General features: G+C 39.5%; 1 protein-coding gene across 1 annotated transcript in view; it reads left to right on the top strand.

Annotated features, from left to right (window-relative positions):
• The window catches only part of ARHGEF38 (Rho guanine nucleotide exchange factor 38), a 153,015-nt gene that overhangs the window by 29,236 nt on the left and 99,026 nt on the right, over positions 1–24,753 (top strand). Inside the window, exon 2 of the mRNA XM_005907719.2 lies at positions 20,162–20,349. Within this exon, the coding sequence (XP_005907781.2) occupies positions 20,162–20,349 (188 nt within the window). The remainder of the gene's footprint in view (positions 1–20,161; positions 20,350–24,753) is intronic.

Here is a 24,753-nt window from a genome sequence, read left to right as displayed (position 1 = left end):
GATAGATAATTCTATGTTGTGGGGTGTCATCCTGTGCATGGTGGAATATCAGCAGTATCCCTCACCTCTACCTTCTAGATTCTAACAGCACCCTCATCCCCCAATTGTGACAACCATATATTACTCCAGACATTGTCAAACATCCCAGGCAGGTTGTGTGAGGAGGCAAAATTTGAGATTGAAAATCGCTGATCTAAAACAATGCTTGGCACAATGAGCACTCAATAAATATTTGTTGCATTTTAAAAAAATGGATAAAATCAGTATTTCTCAAGTCAAAAGTTTGCCTTCTCAACAGTAGAACAATTACAACAGAAAAATTAAATGCAAAGAGAACTTTCTCAAATAGAAAAGTTCTGTTCCCATTCGGGGCTTCGACTTTGTCCTCTTTTATTCATCTTTTCCTGCTGAATACTTGAAGTAAAAACAGTTCTCATTTGTTCAGTTTCTAATTGTTTTTGCTCCCTATGCTGATCACCATGAAAAGCGAAAGTGATCACCAAAGGACTCTGTAAATTCGAACCAATGCCACTTAAGCATTTTTCAAGCCAGGTAAGCTTTGTTGAATTCCCTTTTGAAATCTACTTCTCTACTTTCTGCAGCAATTAGCAGTCAGAGGAAATAAATCACATGCCCTTTGAATGAGGATAAAATATTTCCCTGCCCCAGTGTTTGAGCTTTCAAATTCAGAGCAGTGGAGGGTCTGCTCCACCATATTTTCACTTAATACTTCACTGGCTTCTCTCCAAAACCTGCCTGACATGCAATTATTTGCAACCTATTTCACAGAAGGCCTGCTCCATTCATCTTTCTGTGGATCAGCTTTCCGCTGAAACTGATAAAAAGATTTTACTGTGTGAAGCTTAAGTCTGTAGAGTTCAATGCAATGCTAAGCCAAGGGATTTGGATTTTATTTTATTTTTTAAGCCAAGGGTTGTTTTGAGGTTTATGGGGGCAGATATGACATGCAGCAGAGAGGGGGACAAAATTAATCATGTTGGTGGTTTGGTAATGATCTACTTGCAACAAAACCCTAGGTAGCATTATGGGTGAGTGTTCACACTATATGGGTAGAAAGGAGACTATGGGTAATGGTCAGAAGATTTGAACTCAATTTCTGACCCTGTTATTTAAGGTAAAAGACTTACTTTCTCTAGAAATTAGATTCCTTCTTTGTATAATGTGATTGAACTTGATAGACTCTATCACCTTAAGTCCCTTACTGACTTTTTCTCCAATATTCCATATTTCTTTAAATGACACCAGTATCCCATTAATAGCCATAAATCCGAGAGTCAGCTTTGACTTCTCTTCTCCTTTACACCTACCCGGATTGCTCACCAGTGCCTGGGTCCAGCTCCGGCTGATCCAGGGTATTCGAAGCGAGGACGGCATCAGCGAGGATCAGGATACAATAGCTTCAATTAGATATTAATTAAAGATATAAAGAGTAATAGAATGAGGATAGCTCAGCAGGAAAATTCAGTGGAGAAAAGAGGCTGAGTAGCTTGGTTTACTCGGGAGACCAATAAAACTTCAAGACAAGAAGTTTGCACCACTTACAAAGGCCGCAGGCGTCCTTCCGTTCTCCCAAAGGAGAGGAGACACTGAGGCCTCCCCGGTCGGATCTTAGAAGCCCAGGCAAAATTAGTAAGCTTGGTGGGTTCCACGCTCCAGATGGAGACTCAGCCAGAGTGAGAGAGCGAGCGACATGGGGAGACCAGTATTTCAAGAAACTGATCCCAATTCTTTGTTTTCCATTGTCTACTTTTATACACTGAGATGTTATGCAAAAGTCACGCGGCGTCAGCAGTCCTGACTTTTATCAAAGTCAGGTGCTTCATACAAATGTATACAGAGGTCTTAGGGGTGTTACATCATCTTCTGGCCAGGGGGCCTGCTGACAATTTATGACCCTCTCCTTGTGACAGCGGTCAGTCAACCAGGACACTTATTTCTCAGAGGGGTGATTATTCTTAAAACAGACGCCACCCAAATAAAGTTACATTCCTATAGGGTGAGGGTGTAGTGGGTTTTAGTTAAGGAAAGAATTTACTTAGCCTAAGGTTTAACGGGATTATTATCAAAGGTTAATACTTATTTTTTCTATATATTCATTAACGTGTTAAGGGCAGGGGATGTGGAGACTTAGCAACAAACATTGGCTCAACAAATGAAAAACCCTTCACCAATACAATTTCTAATCAGCCCATTATACTTATACTAATAGTTTTCTAACTTTTCTAAGGAACCTGTTTTTAGAGGGTTTAAAGCATCTCGTGCCTCTCATGGTTGGGAGGCTGTGAGCAATCACATGTGGCCAGACAAGCCTGTCAGGCAGACTAGGGAACCTTCAGAGGAGTTTGTAGGTTAAAACACTCTTGTCACGCCCAGGAGTTTTTATTAACTGGAGCTCTAAGTTAACTCCTTCTCTGAAAGAGGTGGTGGGGGACAGCCCCCATAAAGTCAGAGGTGTAGGTGAGAGCACAAAGTAGTAAAGTAGGCAGGATCTGGTTATGGGGGTAGATGCTCGAGGATTTCCAGGGGGACTTCTGAGGCTCGATCCCGCCTTTGCCTATGTCGAGCCTCCTTCCTCATGACCTTTGCCATGGGCGGAGTGCCTCACTCTGGCCCCCAACACACCAGTTCATGTTAATTTCATCTCCTAAATTTATCTTGATCTGTTCATTTCTCTCTATCCTCTTGACAACTAGACAAAGCTTAATTTCCCCCAGCTCTCCCCTAGCTTCCCTGATGGCTCAGTTGGTAAAGAATCTGCCTGCTGTGCAGGAGACCCCAGTTCAGTTCCTGGGTTGGGAAGATCCCCTGGAGGACAGGACTGAGTAACTAAGCACACACAGATCCAGGTTCATGGCCACTTGCCTGTCTCCTCGCCTTCATCTTTGTTTTCTGCCTTCTTCCCCAAAATCTGGTTCTACTGAGGTCGAAGTGATCTTGTGAAGACAATTTGATGTCACTCACATGTTTAAAATTTCCTCCTTCATTTCCTATTATTCTTAAAAATTCCGTATTCCACAGGACTTCCCTGGTGGCACACTGGATAGGAGCCTGCCTGCCAATGCAGGGGAAATGGGTTTGATTCCTGTTTGGGTGGAGGGGGGATTCCACACGCTGTGAACAAACTAAGCCCATGAGCTGCAAGTACTGAAGCCCGTGCACCTAGAGCCTGTGCTCTACAACAAAAGAAGCTACTGCAGTGAGCAGCCTGCGCACCATGATAGAGAGTAGCTCCTGCTCACTGCACCTAGAGAGAGCCTGCAAGCAGCAACAAAGGCCTGTGTGTGTGTGCTCAGTGGCTCAGTCATGTCCGAATCTTTGTGACCCCATGGACCATAGCCCACCAGGCTCCTGGGTCCATGGGATTCTCCAGGCAAGAATACTGGAGTCTGTTGCTATTTCCTCCTCCAGGGGATCTTCCTAACCCAGGGTTTGAACCCGGGCCTCCTGTATCGCAGGAGGATTCTTTACTGTCTGAGCCACCTAGCATAACCAAAAATAAATATATAAAAATTTTTAAAAATTTTATATTCCCTAATAAGGCCTTCAGGATCTGTCTCCTGATCATTTCTCTAGACTCATCTCCATAGCACATTCTTTAACATTGATACTTTCATCACACTAAGCTTTTTGCAAGCCTTTGTTTGTTGCCAAGCATTTGGACATGCTGCTGCTTCTGCTCAGGATCCCTGACCTTATCTCCTCACCAGTATTACTCTCAGATTTCACTCTTTTTCAACATCTCTTTTTCAACAGGCCTGACCATTAGGCTATGTTCTGCTTAGCATATGGGTCATAGTTTGCTGTAATTATACTTGTACAGCAGTTTTTAAATGCTGACTGATATTTTAAATTGCAAAGTGGTTTGTTTGTAGAATCTTTCTCAATAATTTTCTCCTCTTTTACAGTTGTCTCATTCAACTCCTGGTAGAGCAGCAGTGTTTTGGCAACTTAAAATTTTCAAATCATTTCAAAGCATTAAAGCAGTTTTCATGGAAACACACATACTCTTTTAACACTAGTTAAGTTTGAATTAATGCAATTATAAGAAGTACAACTGACATAATCAGGTTTGCTGTTGAACACAACTGATTATTGGAAAAAGTGCAATTTGATCATTAAGTGGATAAGTGCACAGGCATCAGTGGCTACCTCTTAGGGAAAGAATGGAAGGTATTGATTTATCCTGCTACTTTAATAACCTATCTTTACTTCTAGATTATACATTTCTTGACAGAAAGGACTGCTGTTTTATTCACTATAATATAACCAACATGAAGCATAGTCCCAGCTCAAACCTACTATGTAATTTAAGAAATCAATATTAAATTAGATACAAGATTTCTTTAAAAATATGAAATTCATAAAATTGCTAAATTATCTTCAAATTCTGCTATTTTTATTTAATTATAAACATACGTGTTGTTGTGATTAAATTATGGATTAGGGTCAGGTTCTTACCTTATGTTATCCTTGTGTTGTCCACAGTCAAATGACTCTGTGAATTACATAATAAGTAAGAGTTGCATGGTGTATGTATACTTGCCTGGTCTGGTCTTGGGGGCATGAAATGGGTGTGAGGGCAGATGTTGGTAAGCAAGACTTTAAGTAAAACTTTAAGCTTTGTGTATTAAAATATTAGCTCCAAACTTCCTTAAGTGATAAATGAGATTTCCACATCATAATGGAAATAAAAATCCATGATCATTTATTGGTAGCCATTGATAAATAATAGCAGCTAGGGTCCTTAATTGGAGAAGGCAATGGCACCCCACTCCAGTACTCTTGCCTGGAAAATCCCATGGACGGAGGAGCCTGGTAGGCTGCAGTGCATGGGGTCGCTAAGAGTCGGACACGACTGAGCAACTTCACTTTCCCTTTTCACCTTCATGCATTGGAGAAGGAAATGGCAACCCACTCCAGTGTTCTTGCCTGGAGAATCCCAGGGATGGGGGAGCCTGGTGGGCTGCCGTCTATGGGGTTGCACAGAGTCGGACACGACTGAAGCAACTTAGCAGCAGCAGCAACAGCAGCAGCAGCAGGATCCTTAATCCAAATAAATAAAGACCTAGAATATTAAAAAGCTGTGTATGTTAGCAGGACATATTTTAGTCATCTTGCTTTTCAACTTTCTTGAGAAGCACATTTTCAGTGAATTTCTGAGAAACTTATTTGCACTGGTGATTTAGCTCTAGGACAAATGAGAGAGAATCAGATTTTTTTAAATTCAAGGGTTTATACTACACTAAACAAGAAAGAAGAACTATTATCCCTACCTCATTTGAATTCAGCCTGAATAGGAAGAGGGCACATTAAATGGCCTGGTATTGAACAGACTTTGCAAAAGATCTTGCTGTTTTGTGCTTTTTTTTCTAGAGCAGGTCCAGAGCCAAGAAGACTAGTTTCCTGATGGTTGCTCCATGACCCCTCCCACACTTGGAACATTTCTGAGGAGAGAAAAAAAGGAGGAAAAGCAGGTGCAGCCATTCTGAACCAGATATAGAAATATGACAAGTAAATCGTGGTCATGAAAATAACGGCCAACATTCTTTGAGAGGTTTCTGTGTGTTAGACACTGAGTTAAGCAACTGACCTGCTTTATCTGGATTCTCACAATCTCCTAGCAGTGGGCAGTGGTCAAAACGCAGCTTTAGAAACCAGGCTGACTAGGTTTCCAGTCTGAATCTACTTACTATGGTGTGACCTTGGGCCTTAACCTTAACCTGTGTTTCACTTCTTTGTGTGTGCTCAGCTGTGTCTGACTCTTTGCAACCCTATGGACTATAGCCTACCAGGCTCCTATGTCCATTGAATTTTCCAGGCATGAATACTGGAGTGGGTTGTAACTTCCTCCTCCAAGGGATCCTCTCCCGACCCAAGGATCAAACCCACATATCCTGCATTGGCAGGCAGATACTTTACCACTGAGCCACCTGGGAAGTACTTCACATGGAAATAAAAGGAAGGGAATTAAAATGTTTCCAGTGTATTATCTTTAGAAAGATTGGATGGATGCACTTTGCACTAACTCCCCTGCATTATCTGAACACATGAAAAAAAATAGGCATTTTTATTTTGCTTTTAGGAAATATTAACTATGAAGGAGTTCACTTTGTCTTAGCCTAACATAGGTGGTCTAAAACCTTCATGATTTACTAATAAACCTTCATGATATACTAATAAATAAGATGAGACATTGTATAGAATAGTTGAAATAGAAAGCAACTTCCATAGTAAACACCAGCTTTTCCCCCTTCTCCTCCTCTTTTCTGTTTACCAATGTGAGACCCCCATCCCCTGGAAAAATGTCTGGTTAATAAAGACTCAGTAAATATTCATGGAACTTAAAAAAATCCATTATGTAGTATTTTTGTAAGGATTGAAGAGCTAATTCAGGACAGGCTCAGTATTTAGCACAAAGTAAGTAACCATCCCTTGGAATCCATGGGAAATTGATTCCAGGACCCACACAGATACCAAACTCCACAGACGTGCAAGTCCCTCATATAAAATGGCATAATATTTACACATCCTCCAGTATTTGTTAATCATTTTTAGATTACTCATAATACCTAATACATTGTTAGTGGCATGTAAATAGTTGCTGGGCACTCAGCAAGTTCAAGTTTTGCTTTTTGAAACTTTCTGGAATTAAAAAAAATTTTTTTTTCAATCCTTGGTTGGTTGAATCCATGGGTTCAGAACCCACAGATACAGAGGACTGACTGTACTCAGAAATGTTAGGTTTTATTATCATTACTGGGGGCTTCCTGGTGGCTTCCTGGTGGCTTCCTGGTAAAGAATCTGCCTGCAATACAGGAGCTGCACGAGACACAGGTTGGATCCCTGGCTTGGGAAGATCCTCTGGAGTAGGAAATGGCAACCCACTCCAGTATTCTTGCCTGGAGGATCCCATGGACAGAGGATCCTGGCGGGCTGAGTCCATGGTGTTGCAAAGAGTTGGACACAACTGAGTGACTCAGCACGCATGTCCATTATCACCGCTATCACGATTGTTCTTATTCTTCCTCTACAGAGGAAGCAATTTAGTGAGTCCAAATGACTTGGCCAAGGTCACACAGCTAGTGGGTGGCAGAGTCAGAATTGAACTGTGTGTGTGCCTGTCCAGCACAATTTTATTGCACACAACACAGCATACCCTGATCACAGCATAAGCAGACTGGTTAAGGAGGGAAGAGAGCCTGGGCTTCAGAGTTAAGCGTGCCTGGTTTGAATCCCATCACTTCTGCATACTCTGTGAGCCACTGCATTCGTTTTCCTCATTTGAAAAATTAGTGTGATACTCCATTTGCAGCATTGTGAGGAAGATTATAGATACAGATATAGATATCTATATATCTATATATAGATAAAATATAGTATATATTTTTCATTGGTATATAACAGGTACTTGATAATTGTTACTCTTATAGGTGATCACAATACAATTAGTATAATTGCAGTCACAGTGTATAATGCTTTACTATCAAAAATATTTTTTAAGAAAATATACTGATGCTGGGAAAGACTGAGGGCAAGAGGAGAAGGGAGCAACAGGATGAGACGGTTGGATAGCATCATCAATTCAATAGACATGAATCTGAGTAAACTCAAGGAGATAGTGAAGGATAGTGTCCGTGGGGTCACAAAGAGTCAGACACAACTGAGTGACTGAACAACAACGTCTATTATATGAACAAAATATGCTCTATACTTATAGTGGAATATTATTTGACCTTAAAAAGAAAGACAATTATTTTTTAAATTGAAGTATATTTGGTTTACAATGTTATGCCAGTCTCTGAAGTATATCAAAGTGACTCAATTATACACATGTATGTTCTTTTTTTATATTCTTTTCCATTACAGTTTATCATAGTATAGTTTCCTGTGCTGTATATAAATGTAACAGTTTGCATCTACCACCTCCAAACTCCCAGTCCCTCCATCTCTTCCACTCCCTCTTGGCAACTGCAAATCTGTTGTCTACGTCTATGAGTCTATTTCTGCTTTGTAGGTATGTTCATTCATGACATATTTTAGATACCACATATAAGTGATGTCACATGGTATTTATCTTTGTCTTTCTGACATACTTCACTTAGTATGGTAATTTCTAGTTGCATTCATGTTGCTGCAAATGGCATTATTTCATTTTTTATGGCTGAGTAGTGCTCCATTCGGAGAAGGCAATGGCAACCCACCCAGTACTCTTGCCTGGAGAATCCCATGGATGGAGGAGCCTGGTAGGCTGCAGTCCATGGGGTCGCTAGGAGTCAGACACAACTGAGCGACTTCACTTTCACTTTTCACTTTCATGCATTGGAGAAGGAAATGGCCACCCGCTCCACTATTCTTGCCAGGAGAATCCCAGAGACGGGGGAGCCTGGTGGGCTGCCGTCTATGGGGTCGCACAGAGTCGGACACGACTGAAGCGACTTAGCAGCAGCAGCAGTGCTCCATTGTATATATGTACCACATTTTCTGTATCCATCCATCTGTCAGTGGACATTTAGTTTGTTTCCATGTGTTGGCTATTGTGAATAGTGCTGCTATGAACATAGGGGTGTGTGTATCTTTTTGGTTTATGGATCCGTCCAGGTATATTCACAGGAGTGGGATTGCTGGATCATATGGAAATTCTATTTTTAGTTTTCTGAGGCATCTCCATACTGTTTTCCATAGTGGCTGTACCAGCTTACATTTCCACCAACATCGCAGGAGAGTTTCTTTTTCTCCACACCTTCTTTAGCATTTGTTATTTGTAGACTTTTTAATGATGGTCATTGTGACTGGTGAGAGGTGATAGTCAGTGTAGCTTTGATTTGCATTTCTCTAATAATTAGCAAAGTTGAGCAATTTTTCCATATGCCTACTGGCCATCTGTATGTCTTCTTTGAAGAAATGTCTATTAAGGTTTTCTGACCATTTTCTGATTTTTTTTTTTTTTTGAGTTGTATGAGCTTATTGTATATTTTGGAGCTGATCATATACTAAGCCCTTGTCTGTCTCGTTTGCAAATATTTTCTCCCATTCTGTAGGTTATCTTTCAAAATTTTTTTAATGGTTTTCCTTTGCTATGCAAAAGCTTATAGGTTTGGTTAGCTCTCATTTATCTTTTGCTTTTGTTTCTATTGCCTTGGGAGACTACCCTAAGAAAACATTGGTGTGATTTGTCAGAGAATGTTTTGCCTGTGTTCTCTCTTGGAGTTTTAGAGTGTCTTGTCTTATATTTAAGTCTTTAAGCCATCTTGAGTTTATTTTGGGGCATGGTGTGAGGGTGTGTTCTAACTTCATTGATTTACGTGTGACTGTGGAACTTTCCCAGCACTACTTGCTGAAGAGAGTGACTTTTTCCCATTTGATATTCTTGCCTAAAGAAAGGAAGACCATTCTGACATCTACTATACACAGATGAACTTGAAGACATTATGCTAAGTGAAATAAACCATTCATAAAAAAAAGTTCTATGAGTCTGCTTATATGAGGGACCTACAGTAGCCAAATTCATTGGACAAAAAGTAGAATGGTGGCTGGGGGAGGAGGAAACAGGGAGTTACTGTTTAATGGATGTGGGTTTCCCTTTGAGAAGATGACAAACTTCTGGAGAAGGATGGTGGTGATGGTTATACAACAATCTGAATGCACTTAATGTTGCTGAACTATGCCCTTGAAAAAACTAGTTGACATGGTGAATTTTATGTTATCTATATTTGCTGCAATGATAGGGGGAAAAAGAATATATTTTTGTATAAGAGGAAAATATTATTATTGAAATTATTTAAATAAGAAATGAGTCTTAAGATTATCCCCTGCTTCTTCAGTAATATTTTTGATGTTTTATATTGAGTTTCACCGAGAAGTCACTTTAGTCTTTATATTTTATGAGGGAGAAAGTGTGTGTGACTATTTTTATCCACAACATATGTTTCTATTTGAATTGGCAGGTGAGTATCAATCAATGTGGGCATTATTCTAATGATATTGTCAAAGGAGAAATAATATTGTTATGAAACCAAGAGAACATTTTATTATACACATTACCTTGAAATAACATTTTTGCCAGGAAATTTGATGTAGCACACATATGGAACATGATAGAAAGAAGCCAAGCTAAAGTGCATTAGTTATGTGTGCGGTACATGATGTACAGTCCAAGTTCCTGCGAGATACAAGGATATAGTAACTCTGAAGGTCATTCCATCACCAGTATAATATTTGAAACAGTTATGCTGTTTATACATCAGGTTCTCGTTTTTATAAGCTTTCCTTTCTATGTGATTTTTTTAAACTCCTGTAAAGTTTTTTTCTCTTTTTTGAAGAGGAGAAGGTCCCTTTTGTTTAAATTGTCTTGTGCTCCAAATCCAAACCATTTTGTCTTTGAAACATGACTTGCTTCTGACATTGAAACTCTTTTTCTTTTTTTTGAAGTTACTATAATAAACGTTAAATTTTGAGAAAAAAATTAATATACTCATAAGGTCATTTGTGTGTCTGTTCTATTTGCATCTGTTTCAGTCTCATTACCCTCATACTTATTGATGTTCTCTTTTATCTCTTGCATTAGTTCTGCTTTGATAAAATACTAGCTCTATTTGCTCACCTTAGGTTGCCTTTCTGGACTTATATCAGAGCCTTTTGGGCAGCAGCAGGAGCTGTAGGCCTCCGGTCTTTGATCCAAACTCCTCCAAGGCCTTGTTTTCTCTCTAGACACAAGAGTGAGCATTTTTGCCCATCTTTTCTCTCTCCAAAGAACTCCTAGCCTCAAAGTACTGATACTGCTAAACTTTCTGCTGCTGCTGCTGCTAAGTCACTTCAGTCATGTCCGACTCTGTGCGACCCCATAGACGGGAGCCCACTAGCAATATCCTATTACTTGTTGAATGTTTTTGTTGGGAGTTTGGAGAGAGTGAGTCTCTACAAGAAGTCTCTCTCGTTTCGTCTCCTGCTCTACTGAGATGTTTGGGTCCTATCTCCACTTAACTGGTACTCTTACTAAAGTAATGTTTTCAGAGAGACTACAAGGGTGGCTATTTGCCAGATTCTCCTGTACTTTAAAGTAGTGGCCTTTTCACATAAATGATACATAACAAGGGGGCAAAAATCAAAATCTTTTCTTCTCAGAATCCTTTATACCTGATTCCAGTGAATTCTAGCATCCACCGTTACACATATGAAATTTAATTCAAGTGCTACTCTCACCTGAATTTTTTTCTCTCAGGAATCTTATAAGAGTTTCTCTTAATACTTAGAGTTTAAAAATTTCTCTATAATGTGTTTAGGTGTGCTCCTTTTTACAATGTGTAAAACATAAAAGGTGATTAAATATTTCAGAACTAGAAAGATAAGACAGTTTTATCAGTTTCATTGGTTACTGTTCTAACATAACCTCTCCACCTATTCAGATTCCTTCTTTCTAGATTAATATTCCATATGATTTATCTTTCCCTGTTTATTTATATCCTATTCCTTTTTGCACTTCCTTCTCCCCTATGGGACCATCTGCCCTCTCAGTGGGCTTCTCTGGTGGCTCAGCACTCTGTGCACGCATGCATGCTAAGTCACTTTATTATCATGTCCGACTCTTTGGGACCCCATGGACTGTAGCCCGCCAGGCTCCTCGGTCCATGGGATTCTCCAGGCAATACTGGAGAGGGTTTCCATGCCCTCCTCCAGGGGATCTTCCTGACCCAGGGATCCAACCCACATCTCTTATGTCTCCTGCATTGGCAGGCAAGTTCTGTAACACAAAGGCCACCTGGAAAGCTCCCAGCCTTCTGGGCAAGGTACATGTAGAATTACTTTTAATGAGGCTCTTTTGGTGGTAAACTAAGATCTTATGTTTCTAAAATGTGCTTATTTTACCGTCATTTTTGAGAAGGTTTTGCTAGGCAGCTCAACAGTTATTTCAGTTATTTTTCTCTCAGCTCTCTAAAGGCATTACTCTACTATGTCACGGTTTGTGGCAATGCTGATGTAAAGGCAGCTACGAGTCTAATTGTTATCCCTTTGTTGGTAATATGTCTTTACATAGTATTTTTATTATTTTAATAGTTGGCCTCGAAATTTTGACATGTATTCTTAATTGAAAAATATCTAAATTACATCAATGCCTTTACATTTTCTGCAACACTACAAAGATGTTTAAAAGTTTAAAATACTTATAAAATTGCCCTCTCCTCCGGTATCTCCTACTCCCTCTCAGCCACCTACCACTTCAGTCATTCATGTATCTAGGGTACACAGTTTTTAGCAGAGGACCCAACCAGTGGAAAGTTTTAAGGTGAGAGTGTGTATGCCCTGTTCAAGGACCAGGAAGGAGTCAGATATATGCATTACTCTTTGTCCCCTTTCAAGTCTTTGCTTAATTTGAGAACTTCCCTGCTGTCTTTTTTAAAATTTCATACCTTTTGAGTACTTCCCTTATGGCTGTATTTTCCTCCATACCACTTACTACCTTTTGTATACTAAATAACTTACTTATATTCTTCTTCCTCCACTAAAATTTATCTCCATGAGAAAACGGATTTTTAAAAACATATTTTTAAAATTACTGTATCCTCAACTGCTGGAACACTTTCAGGCTTATAATAGGCCCTTAATCATTTGTTAAACAGTCATTGAATCCAGGCCCCAAACCCACATAAGAGGCAATTACTGTTCTGGAATTATTAGGGAACATTCCTTCCTGCCCCCGCTTTTTTTTTTTTTTTTCTTCTAGCATTACTCAAAGCCATGGATAAGACAATTTTTACTGCTGTCTCTCCCACTGGAGCATTATTTGTATTGAACCAGTTCACCTTTCCTTGGGTGTATTTCCTTTCTGTTCCTGGCTTTATGCTGTTTGTCTAAACAGGCTCCCCCCCTGCCCAGAGATCTCGCCCAGATCCCATCTCTAACATGCCCTGTCTCCTCATCGTGAACACGCAGAGTTCCCATCTTCCCAGGACACCAGTGTCTGTAGAGGTCTCCAGGGTAATTGGTAGTTGCAGCCTCCAAACTTAATTCCCTGGTCTGAGCTTCAAGTTTACTCCAGACCTCAGAGGACTTCTTAACCATTTATGAAGGCTTATTCATTCATTTAAATAGTTTTAAATGTTTTATCTGTTGTTTTGTAAACTCTCTGAGTCTCTACCAGCAAGTCGGGATTCATTTTTCACGATCTGTGTGGCTCAGAGGTTAAAGCATCTGCCTGGAATGCGGGAGACCCAGGTTCGATCCCTGGGTTGGGAAGATCCCCTGGAGAAGGAAATGGCAACCGACTCCAGTACCCTTGCCTGAAGAATCCCATGGAGGGAGGAGCCTGGTAGACTACAGTCCATGGGGTCGCAAAGAGTCGGACACGACTGAGGGACTTCACTCACTCACTCACTCACTTTCAGGATCTGTGGAATATACCTGAAGCGGCGTGCCTTTCCTCTATAGTTGTTCATTTCTTCTCTTTGCTGTTGTCATCGCTGTAACCTTCAAAGCCACTGCGCCACTGGGGCCGTTGTGTGGTTGTTCTGGGAAACTATTACAATGAATTCAATACAGTAATTCATCAGATCACAGGGACTCTCTGCTTTATTGTTGATGTCTCTCAAATGGAAAATTTCTGTCCAATTCTGTACCTATGGTCCAAGGGTGGTTTTTATGGCCTATACTGGAAACCAAGACATTGAGGAAAAATGAAAAACTGTATTGACAGAAAACATCTAACTGACAATCTCATGTCTATTTCATTATCAAAGCTCACGCTACTGGGATGCAGGCAATCTTGGACAAGTAGCTCAGGAAGACTCAGTGATAAACATGGAAAATTGGAAGGAATCTTACAACGTGTCGTTCAATGTTCTTAAAAGGGTAGTCTAAACAGAGACTGATCTCTCAGGGGTCAGATTATTTAGGGATTCTGGTTTCCTATCACCTCTGTAACAAATCACCACAAATACAGTAGTTTATCACAAACGTATTGTCTCAGCTTCTGCAGGTTAGAAGTCCAGAGTCTCTGCTTACTAGTCTCACAGCTGAAAGCAAGGTGTCAATAGAGCCATGCTCCTTTCTGGAGGTTTGAGAGGGAAAGCCATTCCTCACTCTTCAGATTGTTGGTTCCTATTTCCTGGTGGCCTGTTCTCACCTTCTGAAGGCCACTCACGTTCCTTGGCCCTTAGGCCCTCTTCCTCTCTCTTCAAAAACCAGCAATGGTGAGTTAAGTCCCTCACAGTCTTCACCTATCCTCTGCTCTCTTCTTCTTTGAATGCTGAATGTGATTAGATTGGGTCCACCAGGAGAATCCAGGATAACTTCCCCATCTCAAAGTCTGTAACCTTAGTCACATCAGCAAAGCCTCCTTTGCCGGGTGAGGTGACATACTCACAAGTTACGAGGACAAAGATGTGGACATCCTTGAAAGGCCATTTTCTGCCTATTACAGTGAGCAAGAATCCAGATTATAGAAACCAGGAGAAAGTATATCAATAATTAAGAGGTAAGTCAGGACCACTAATGCCCAGAGATACTTTCCAAAACCCAGAAGTCTCTCCATTCAGAAGTGCAGCAGGGTATTAGCAGAGAACCATGAATCAGACTCAGGGATGAGGCCCAAGAAGGTGGGATCTGGCATTAATAGAATTTCCCTAGCCTGATGGCCTCTGGCCATCTCTCAGACACCATTAAAATTTATCCAGGCTGGTATGCTTTTCCCTCTCTGTAATGGCAGAGTACTCTTCATGGAAGCAGCAGCCCTGAGACATCACTCTCATCTTCTCCTGGGCTTTCCTTTAAGAATGGCAGTGGTTGGCATTTTCAATCAATTTTGGGACTCTCAGGCTATTTAAATTATAGGCCACCAGCAGAATATCTTTTTTGGGTGTTTTCATCCATCTGTTTTTGTAGATTGGCTAGCTGTGGTCTGAGCTCATATCTCATTGGTAAGCTTTTGTTGAAAGTGACAAGGAAGAATCAAAACATGCTAACATTTTGATTTTCTACCAATTCCCTAATTATGTGTCTTGGTATGCAGAAATATACATTTACCAAATACTTTGCCACTAGATTTTAATGGTAACCAACTCTCCAGACTACAAATGTCCCCCTGATAACCTTCCTCCCCTGCTAGATCAGTTTCACATAGGTTGCATTATTTGCAGCACTCGAATTTCTAGATATCAAAATATCTATCTCATAGGAATAAAAAGAACAGAAAAAAATGTGACCTAACACATGGATATTTATGTGTCTCATACAAGAAGTCTAGGAGTAAAGAGATACTTCACATCTTTCCACACACTGCTGTCCATTGTGTATAGCTTTAATCTTTGTGACTAGTACTTCATGTTCCATCATGGCTGCCGCCCCTCCAGGATTCACATTCACATTCCAGACAATAAAAAGAAGGCAAGAACCATAAGGGGTGGAGGATGGAAGAAGCAGAATCCCAGCCAAATTTGCTTTTTAAAAACTCCCGAAACCACTCTCAGAGATTTCTGCTTAACATCTTATTTGCCATAAATGAGACATAGTTTGAAAAACAATCTAAGAAGTAAACATTTTTATCTATTCAGAGTTCAATTTATTTTTAAAAAGTGGGAGACTAAATATTGCTCAGGCAAATAAATGGCAGTGTCTGATGATCATACTGTTATTGTAAAGAATAAAGATAAATGTATATACATGTATATATGTGTGTATATATACATATATACACACATATAATATGCTCACCAAAAAATATCTATTGTAACTTCTGTATGTACATTTACATGTGCATGAAAATATTTTGAGAAGGTTACACAGTAAATTAGAATACAGCTAAAAATACAGGGAAAACTATATTATAGCTAATAAACAGGAATTGCCTCTAATAATAATAGCAAACATTTACAGAGTATCTACTATTTTAAAGACACTATTGTACTTAACAAACATTAACTCATTTCATCTTCTACAATCACTTAACTTACAGATGAGGAGACTGGTGCACAGAGAGTTAAATAACTTGTTCAAGGTCACATATCTAATGTTAGAGGTGGAATTTGAACTCAGGAAGTCTGACACAAAGTCTAGGCACTTAACCTCAAAAATATAATTTTATAGCTTGAAAAAACTACTTACCTCTCCTTCAAATCACCCCGATAACAGCAGCAGCAATAGCAACAGCAACAATAGCAAAGCAGAAAGAGCGCACACAAACTCTAAGCAAAACATGGGCTATCAGTGAAGACTGTCATCAACCTCCTCAACCACGCCCCACACAAGCAACCTTTGGGGGCTTTTTCACCCCTCAAAAAGATGAGGGTTCTCCCCACGCACACAGCTAGCCCAGGAAAGCTATGCAGGATTCCAAACGTCAGCTCTAGTCTCAATTTCCTCCGCGAGCTATGCCCCTATTTCTCCTTCTCTCCCATCTGAACATAGCTGTCCACCCACTTCAAGTCATACATTTTTCTTGCCAAGTTGATAACTATAAAATAATGAGATCGTTATTTGCCCTAGGTGGTGGAAAAGGTCAAGAGTAGAGAAAAAGGAAGCCTATTATTCCCGTGTCTGGAAATAACTAACATTTATATGGTTTTAAAGACCCTATGGAACTTCCATATACAGTTGCTCATTTAATGTGATGGTTTTCGCTCCTAGTTTACAGATGAAGAAACTGAGGCTGTGTAAGGTTAACTATTTTTTTTATCCACCAAGTTTTCTCTGTGAAGAGTGGCAAAGCTGATCTTAAGTCTGATTATCTTTTCCCCAAACTGCTGCAAAATCCTTTTACATAAACTTCCTTGGCCAAGAATTTCCACATATGTTCCTCATGAAATTTGTGGCTAGAATAGTGAAAATTCATCATCACTGCTGGAAAAATAAAACTTGAGGGTGAAAGAAAGAGGCTGGAGTTGAGGATCATTTACATGTTACAGTTTTCATGCATGGTAGCAATATTCTGGTTAAAACAAACTAAATGGGGTTTTTTAGTTTTGATTTTTTTCTTTTTTTTTGCTGTTGGCCATTTTTAAAGTCTTTATTGAATTTGCTACAATATTGCTTCTATTGTTTTATGTTTGGGTCTTTCATCACGAAACATGAAGGATCCCAACTCCCTAAGCAGGGATTGAACCCGTACACCCTGTGCTGGAAGGCAAAAAGTCTTAACCACTGGTCTGCCGCTTAAGTTTCAAGACTATCTAAATGTTCTTTTAGCTTCCATTTCCCTTTAGTTTTGGCACAATCTTTTAGTTTATGCTGCTGCTGCTGCTGCTAAGTCACTTCAGGCGTGTCCGACTCTGTGTGACCCCATAGACGGCAGCCCACCAGGCTTCCCCGTCCCTGGGATTCTCCAGGCAAGAACACTGGAGTGGGTTGCCATTTCCTTCTCCAATGAATGAAAGTGAAAAGTGAAAGGGAAGTCGCTCAGTCGTGTCCGACTCTAGTGACCCCATGGACTGCAGCCCACCAGGCTCCTCCGTCCATGGGACTTTCCAGGCAAAAGTACTGGAGTGGGGTGCCATTGTCATCTCCGTTAGTTTATGCTAGCTCCTGGAAAATAGTCATTTTGGAAGTTTTATTTTTCCTTCTTTCCTAAACATTCAGCTCCTCTGTGGCTTTATCTAGAAATAAAAGATGATCATAGCTGACTGCTGACTTGGTAATCTATGTTGGTTGTATTCATGTGTTACAAATAGTTTTATATAAAAACACAGTATATGTAAAAACACTGTATAACTAAAAGATAAAAGTTTTAAAGGTCAAGAAGGACCTTATAACAACAAAGCTTGTGCTCACAGTGTATCATGAAGAGTTTGTTGGTTTAAGAAATGCAGACGTAGAACGTGTTTAGAGACTGGATGGGAAAATGATGTAAGTCTTTGTTCCCACAATAAACTTGAGTCAAAAGAGCAAACAAGATAGCTCACAAGATCACGCCACTCTGAATTCTCTCAGAAGGTTTTTATACCTGAACAGAAAAGTTTCTGAAGTTAAATATCTTGACTAACACTATTTCCACCACTGTGACCTCCTAACTTGGTTCTGAACAAGATACTGTGCAGGATTAGAACATATAATTTTTCATTAATAAATCTAGGATTGTACATTTAAAGTGCAGCAACTGGAGAAATTGGTAAAGTAAATTAAATTGAAGTAGTAATTGAGTAGTAATTGATGTAGTAATTGAGTTCCAGAATTGAGAACTAACAAAAACCTGAGAATGTATTTTTAGAATATTTCTTGGCCAAAAATCAGAAAAGACTCCCTTCTCTTTGCTAGTCCCCCAAAACTGACAGATTATTTGAACCCCCATTATTCCCCATTGCCCTTTGACTTCCAACCCCCCAGCTTTTAAAAGGATCAGTCAAAAGGAGGCTCACACAGGTCACAAGATCAGGTTACAAATACAATCTGCTCACTGCATATCTCCTCACCTCCAGCCCTGCCCTCCTCTTTTATATCCAAAATAGTTTACAATACTGACATCTCACTATAACTTTTCCTTCGAATCTGGGGTGCTGAAAGACAAGATTTTTATACCTTCCAATAAGAGTACTATAAATTATCAAGCACCCCCAAATTCTCAAAATTTGCTTCAAGATATGAAAGCTCCTTCCACGATTCTCTCCTTCAATAACTGATATAGATTATTTCTCTAGCACTGAATGGCCCAAGCTTTGTAAAACCATGTGCTCTTAGATGGTATTTGTCAAATCCTTCTTTCCTGAGGAAGGAAGAATAGTTTCCAGGCAAATGACCCAGAAGCATATTCACCTTCAAGTCAGGATTGTTCAAAAACCAAACTAGTACACCTTTCAAACTAATGATGGAATTACCTTCACAGCATCATTCCAGCCTCTGCCTGGACTCCTGAAATTACTGAGCAAGAGAGAAAGGAGTGCTCAATACTTCTTGTGTCTCTTCACATTCTTGGGGCAGTCTCTCTTTACATGGAATCATTAGCTCTGCTATTATATTTCTTCAGTTGTCTTGGCTCTTTCTGGAGTCAGCCAAGAGAAGATCCTGCAACTCTATGGGCCATAGCCCACTAGGCTCCTCTGTCCATGAGATTCTCCAGGCAAAGAACACTGAAGTGGGTTGCCATGCAGGGAATCTTCCCCACCCAAGGATCAAACCCATATCTCTTTAAGTTTCCTGCATTGGGAGGCAGGTTCTTTACCACTAATGCCACCTGGGAAGCCCTAAAAAGGTCTTACTTTTCAGTTACTAGAATCATATTGGTTTTAAAGGAAATAAAGTTACTTCTGCAACTACAGAGACTATGATGAAAATTAAGTTTGTAATGACTTCAAGTCTGAAGTGAATTCATTTACAGACACACATACTCGCTGCCCCACTATCTATCACTGCTCTGATTTCATCTGTGACCTAGTTTGTGGCTTCCAAAATTTTACATCACTGTGGGAAACTCATCCTTGAAGATATTTAGCTTGCTCACATTATATCTTCTATAAAACCCTGGCTACATGTGAGCCTTCCCACTTATTTCAACATCTCCTGAGCACTGTGATTTTTTTATCAAATATTTCCATTTGGCAGTTCAAAAATTTTGCAATAACAAGATATGCATAGTATTGAAGATGAGGCATAAGAAATCTTGGTTGAAATGTATTTAACCTACCACTGCCTCACTCCTCATGGATTCTGATTGTGAACTGAAAGACAAATCTCAATCACATGTAATTATTTTCCATATTATGGAGATTTGCATACCACCTACTTAGAATGAGGGACAATTATTTTTAATAGATACAAAATTGGAAAGTGTTCCATTCGCAAATTAAAAAATCTTCCCTTGATTTAAAAGGAAATGTGTCGAGAAGTTCCATACTAGGATTTTATACATTTTTACCTCTAGCTGAAGATCAGGTTTATAATCTATTATAATAGCAATGGGGTATTTTAAAGACGAGACATGTCAAGTATTTTTTAACTGACTTGTTAGAGATATTCTTTCTGAAACGCCACTCCTGCTCACAGTTTCACAGCATTCCAGCCTGAAGGAGAACATCTACACATCACTTTCCAAGAACACAGGTGAAGACACCTAAGCCTTCTTCCTTGCTAACAACAATTCTGCAGTGATGGATGTTTGTAACAAATGAACAAGAAATCCTAACAGAATGTCTCAGGTGTATTAATACACATTTTCATTTAACAGAAAAGATGACGCCACAGGCTGGGTGTTCCACAGCTGAGACCCTAACTCAGGAGGATGAGCATCAGATTCAGAGAATGATGGCAAAGCGTGCGAAAATCATCAAGGAGCTGATACAGACGGAAAAGGACTATCTCAATGATCTAGAGCTGTGCGTTCGAGAAGTGGTTCAGCCCTTGAGAAATAAACAGGTAAATGCAACTTTGAGGGTCCCTCCAGCCCCATCCTAAATAGGATCACCAGAACCGGGAAATCACAGAACCCAAGTGTATCCGAGGATCCTTATCCTCTATCGCTGCGATGGCAGGAGCAATGGGCCCTTCCCCTGAAGCCCTGGGTTCAAGACAGCAGAAGTCATCACCAGACTCAGACTTCTGTCAGCACAGGGACACCCAGCATCAGGGAAACTGTATTCTAAGATATGCGGAAATGGAAATTCAGTTTTTGCCACTTTGAAATTTCTATGTGTTCTTTCTTGAATGCCCATGGAACTGCCAACAAACTCTGAGTGGTTGAGTTTTTAAGCAGTTTAAGAACAAAGCACTTAATTTGATCTAAAGATGGTCAAGTTTTCAGAAGAGAAAACTATGTGGGTTTTTTTTCCTCCCCTATGTTGAGAGCTCAATTGAATTATGCCTATTAGCTAAGTAAAATGAAGCATAGAAATGAACTTGAATGTAGGGTAACAATTTTCTCTTAGGCAGAACTGGCCTAAGACAAAAATAGAGGTGTTTATAAGTTAATGTTTCTCCTCCTCTTTATTCAAGATCTTTTCAGGGAATTAGAATAAAGGTACAAGAATTTTCTCTTACATATATGTTAAATCACTAAGGTGGTAAGTGGTCCTCACATGCAATTCAAACAATATGCAAAAACATAAACCAGAATGTAAAAATGATCAGGAATTCCATGACTCAATGATAATCACTATTTACATGGTTGGAAACATCCTTTCAGACATCAGTTTGGATACTTGCATATCAAAACACTCACATATATTTTATAGATAAACATAATCAGAACCACACATGCTATTTTGTAATATGCTTGTTACATTCAGCAGTCTGTTGGACCTATTTTCATGACCACTAACACTTCTCAATGTTTTTCTACTATTACTGATGCTGAAACACACATGTTTTGGGTATTGTCACCTTATCTGCTTGGAATAAATTCTTAGGAGTGGAATTGCTAAGTCAAAGGATATGCATGCTTAGGATTTTGATAAAAATTGCCAACTTAAAACCAAAAAGTTGACAGTGTTCTAATTTTCATTGCCACACACATTGCTTGAGCTGGTATGCGGCTGCATCATCTTTACAGCTGAGCATTATTGGTTTATAAACAACAGTGAAGACCAGGTACCTTTGGTTTCTTCTGACAAGTATATATTCATCTGCTGCTTCTTTTTAATCCTTATTCATATCCAGATCTTTTGCCCTTTTGAAAAAAATTATGGCTTGTCTTTTTCTTATTGTTTTATAAAACCTCCTTTTATCTATATGTGGCAGCTGATTTTCTCAGTTTGTCTTTTGCCTTCTAACATTGACCAAGGTTAAAAAGTCAAAACCTTCTTTAAGGCTTATTCATTTGTTTTTGCCATATTTAAGTGGCCAGATATATCCAACTTTGTGGATTCTGGGTTTGGCATCTTAACATGTACCCCAGATTATAAAAAGATGGCAAGTCAGTTGTTCTAACATCAGTTATTAAGCCTCTTCCCCAGTAGTTTACATTTCTTAGCAAAAGACTCTTCTCAGAAATAACAGATGAAGTGGTCTAAAAATCAGGGAAAACCAGTGTAGATCAAGGTGACCTTTGATGTAAAAGGGTTTTTTTTTTTTTTTTTTAAATTTAGGCCAATGTGTAAAGCAAAGAGGCCAAATAGGCAAAACATTTTCCCTTCATCAGGAGTCATCTTTCATTTTCCTCCTTCATGACTTTTTATTAGGTATTGCTATTTGTCAGGTCCTGATCCAAACACTTCATTAGTATTCCGATTTAATCCTCTTGCAGTTTTCATGTTAGAAGACAATTTTATGAATCTGGAAATTTCTTAGTAATTCTGTAAGAGTAAGAATAACACTTACACTCATGACAAAAAGCTGCTCTTGATTCATTGCTCAATATATTAAAGTATTTTTGGTGTGTTTTTCACTTAATTTAAGCTAGCTGCATTGATGCAACCTCCTCTCTGGCAGATAGTCATGGTTGTTAATACAATGTTTATTTACATATTTACTCAAATGTTGATTTTTAAATGCATGTGGCCTCAGACTCTATCAAATATCTACCCTCCCTTATGGTCCAGTCCTTACTCCTATTCTTCAGAAAATTTTATACCTAACACACTGTCTCCATAATTTCTCTCTCTCTGTACCTAATTTTGCCATCCATTTTCAGTAATTTCAACATTCAGGCACAGCCTTTCACTCAGTTCTTTGACTTGTTCGTTATAGTCAATGAGCTTTCCTCAACCCCATCTCAGCCGCTCTCTCCAGGGGCCCATCCTACAACCATCACTACCAGTAACTTCATGCCTTCTGAACCAGAATTCCAAGCTTACCTTTCTCTAACCCCCATGTCCTGTCTTTCAGCACACTCCCGCTGGTCCTGTCTCCAGCAATTTCCAGAGCAATTTCTCCAGCAGTGCTGCCAGGGCTCCTCAGCTACTGAGCTCACCCCTGCCTATTCACGTGTTCATCAAGCCCACACCTGGTGTAGTTTCCAGGCTCCTTCACTGTAAAATCACTCCTTGCAGATGAATTCAATTCCCTTTTCTTGCTCTCTTTCATTTACTTGCCTGAAAAAAAGCTGCCTTTAATGAAGTTCAATTGTCTGTATACTTTCTACCTTTACCATATGCAGCTGAACCAATCTCTCTTAAAATTCATAACCATTTTTTTCAAGTGGGGCCCCCATAATGTCTCTGAAAGGACTCTTTCATATCTTCTTCTTGCTCCTCACACCTCAAACACTCTCTTTTCTCTTCTAACTCTCAGTTAGCATCATCTTCCATCATTTCATGGAGAAAATAGTCACAATAAGAAGATTCACACACTCTTCAAAAAATCTAAACCTACCTGCATCTCCACTCATATAACCTGGCTGGTGGATCCTGCTTCTCATTAAGGAGAACCTCTCTACTCACAGGATTTTATCCTCTCAAGCTTACTCCTCAATTTTGGTCCTGCCAGTGTCCTTTTTCTGTCCTGTGTAATCGGTTTTACTCTGCCTATTGGATGGATTTTTCTCACCATCACCGGCTATCTTAAAAAATACAAACAAAAACTCTCCCTTGATCCTAAAAGAATTGTCTATATTCTCTGTCTTTACTTCTTTCTCTTTTTTAAGTTGACTCTGAAGTATTTAATATGTATAAAAGCATGTGTGACTGAAACATGTTTTAAAATAAACACAATTTGCCAAAGCTCTGTCCCTTGATGAGTTAATGATCAATACCAAAAAAAGAGACTACATATACAAGAAAATGCCTTCCTTTGAATTAATAATCTTTTTTTGAATCAAATGGAATAAGACATTTATTTAGAATGTCTTCACTTTTAGAGCATCAGCTACACTGGTGAATTAAACTGGTGCCGCCAGTGTACATTCCATTCCTGAGCTGTACACCTGGGTATGCGCTTTAATTTTTGCTTGCTTTTTCACTTCTGTTGTCTTATTTTTTTGCTTCCTATGTAACTCTTAGGAGCAATGCTAAGACTTGGTGCTTCAGACCGTGTAAAATAAAATGTTTCTGTTATGTAACATGTTTATTTACTTGGCTTGTTTAACTTTGACTCTTAATACTTTGAATTACCATTCTCATAATTCTAACTACCATTTCCTTTGTCATTCTATCTGGATTGTTCATAGCTTGTTGATTTTTCACATCCGGCACTTCCCAACGCGTAGTTATCTTTCAGTGCTCTCTGCCTTCCTCTTTGTGGAATTTAGCTTCAGTCCAGTAGTCTATGTCCTTTCCACTAATGTTATAATAGCGATCAGTTGGAGGTTTCTCAGAATTCTCATGTCAGATCCACCTTTCTCCCACTTCATTATGCTTTTAAGCTTTGGTTAAGTAAAATACCGGAGAAGGCAATGGCACCCCACTCCAGGACTCTCGCCTGGAAAATCCCATGGATGGAGGAGCCTGGTAGGCTGTAGTCCATGGGGTCACTAAGAGTCGGACACGACTGAGCGACTTCCCTTTCACTTTTCACTTTCATGCATTGGAGAAGGAAATGGCAACCCACTCCACTGTTCTTGCCTGGAGAATCCCAGAGACTGGGGAGCCTGGTGTGCTTCCGTCTGTGGGGTTGCACAGAGTCGGACACGACTGAAGCAACTTAGCAGCAGCAGCAACAAGTGAAATACATGTTTAGGAATTCAGAGGATTCAGAGGATTCTGAATCTAAATCTAAATCATTCTAAATCTATCTGCATACTGAGGTAGTTAATTTACACCACCAGTTCATTAACTTTACCACCTTTTCCTTGGACATTCACTCTCTGTCCTGTTTCAATACCATGGACTTTCCACATAGGCCACCTGTCATTAGTTGGTGTCAAAATTTAGAAACTAATACATAGTT

This window comes from Bos mutus, chromosome 6, assembly GCF_027580195.1.
Source record: "Bos mutus isolate GX-2022 chromosome 6, NWIPB_WYAK_1.1, whole genome shotgun sequence".
NCBI lineage: Eukaryota > Metazoa > Chordata > Mammalia > Artiodactyla > Bovidae > Bos > Bos mutus.
This window is presented reverse-complemented; position numbering and strand designations above follow the sequence as displayed.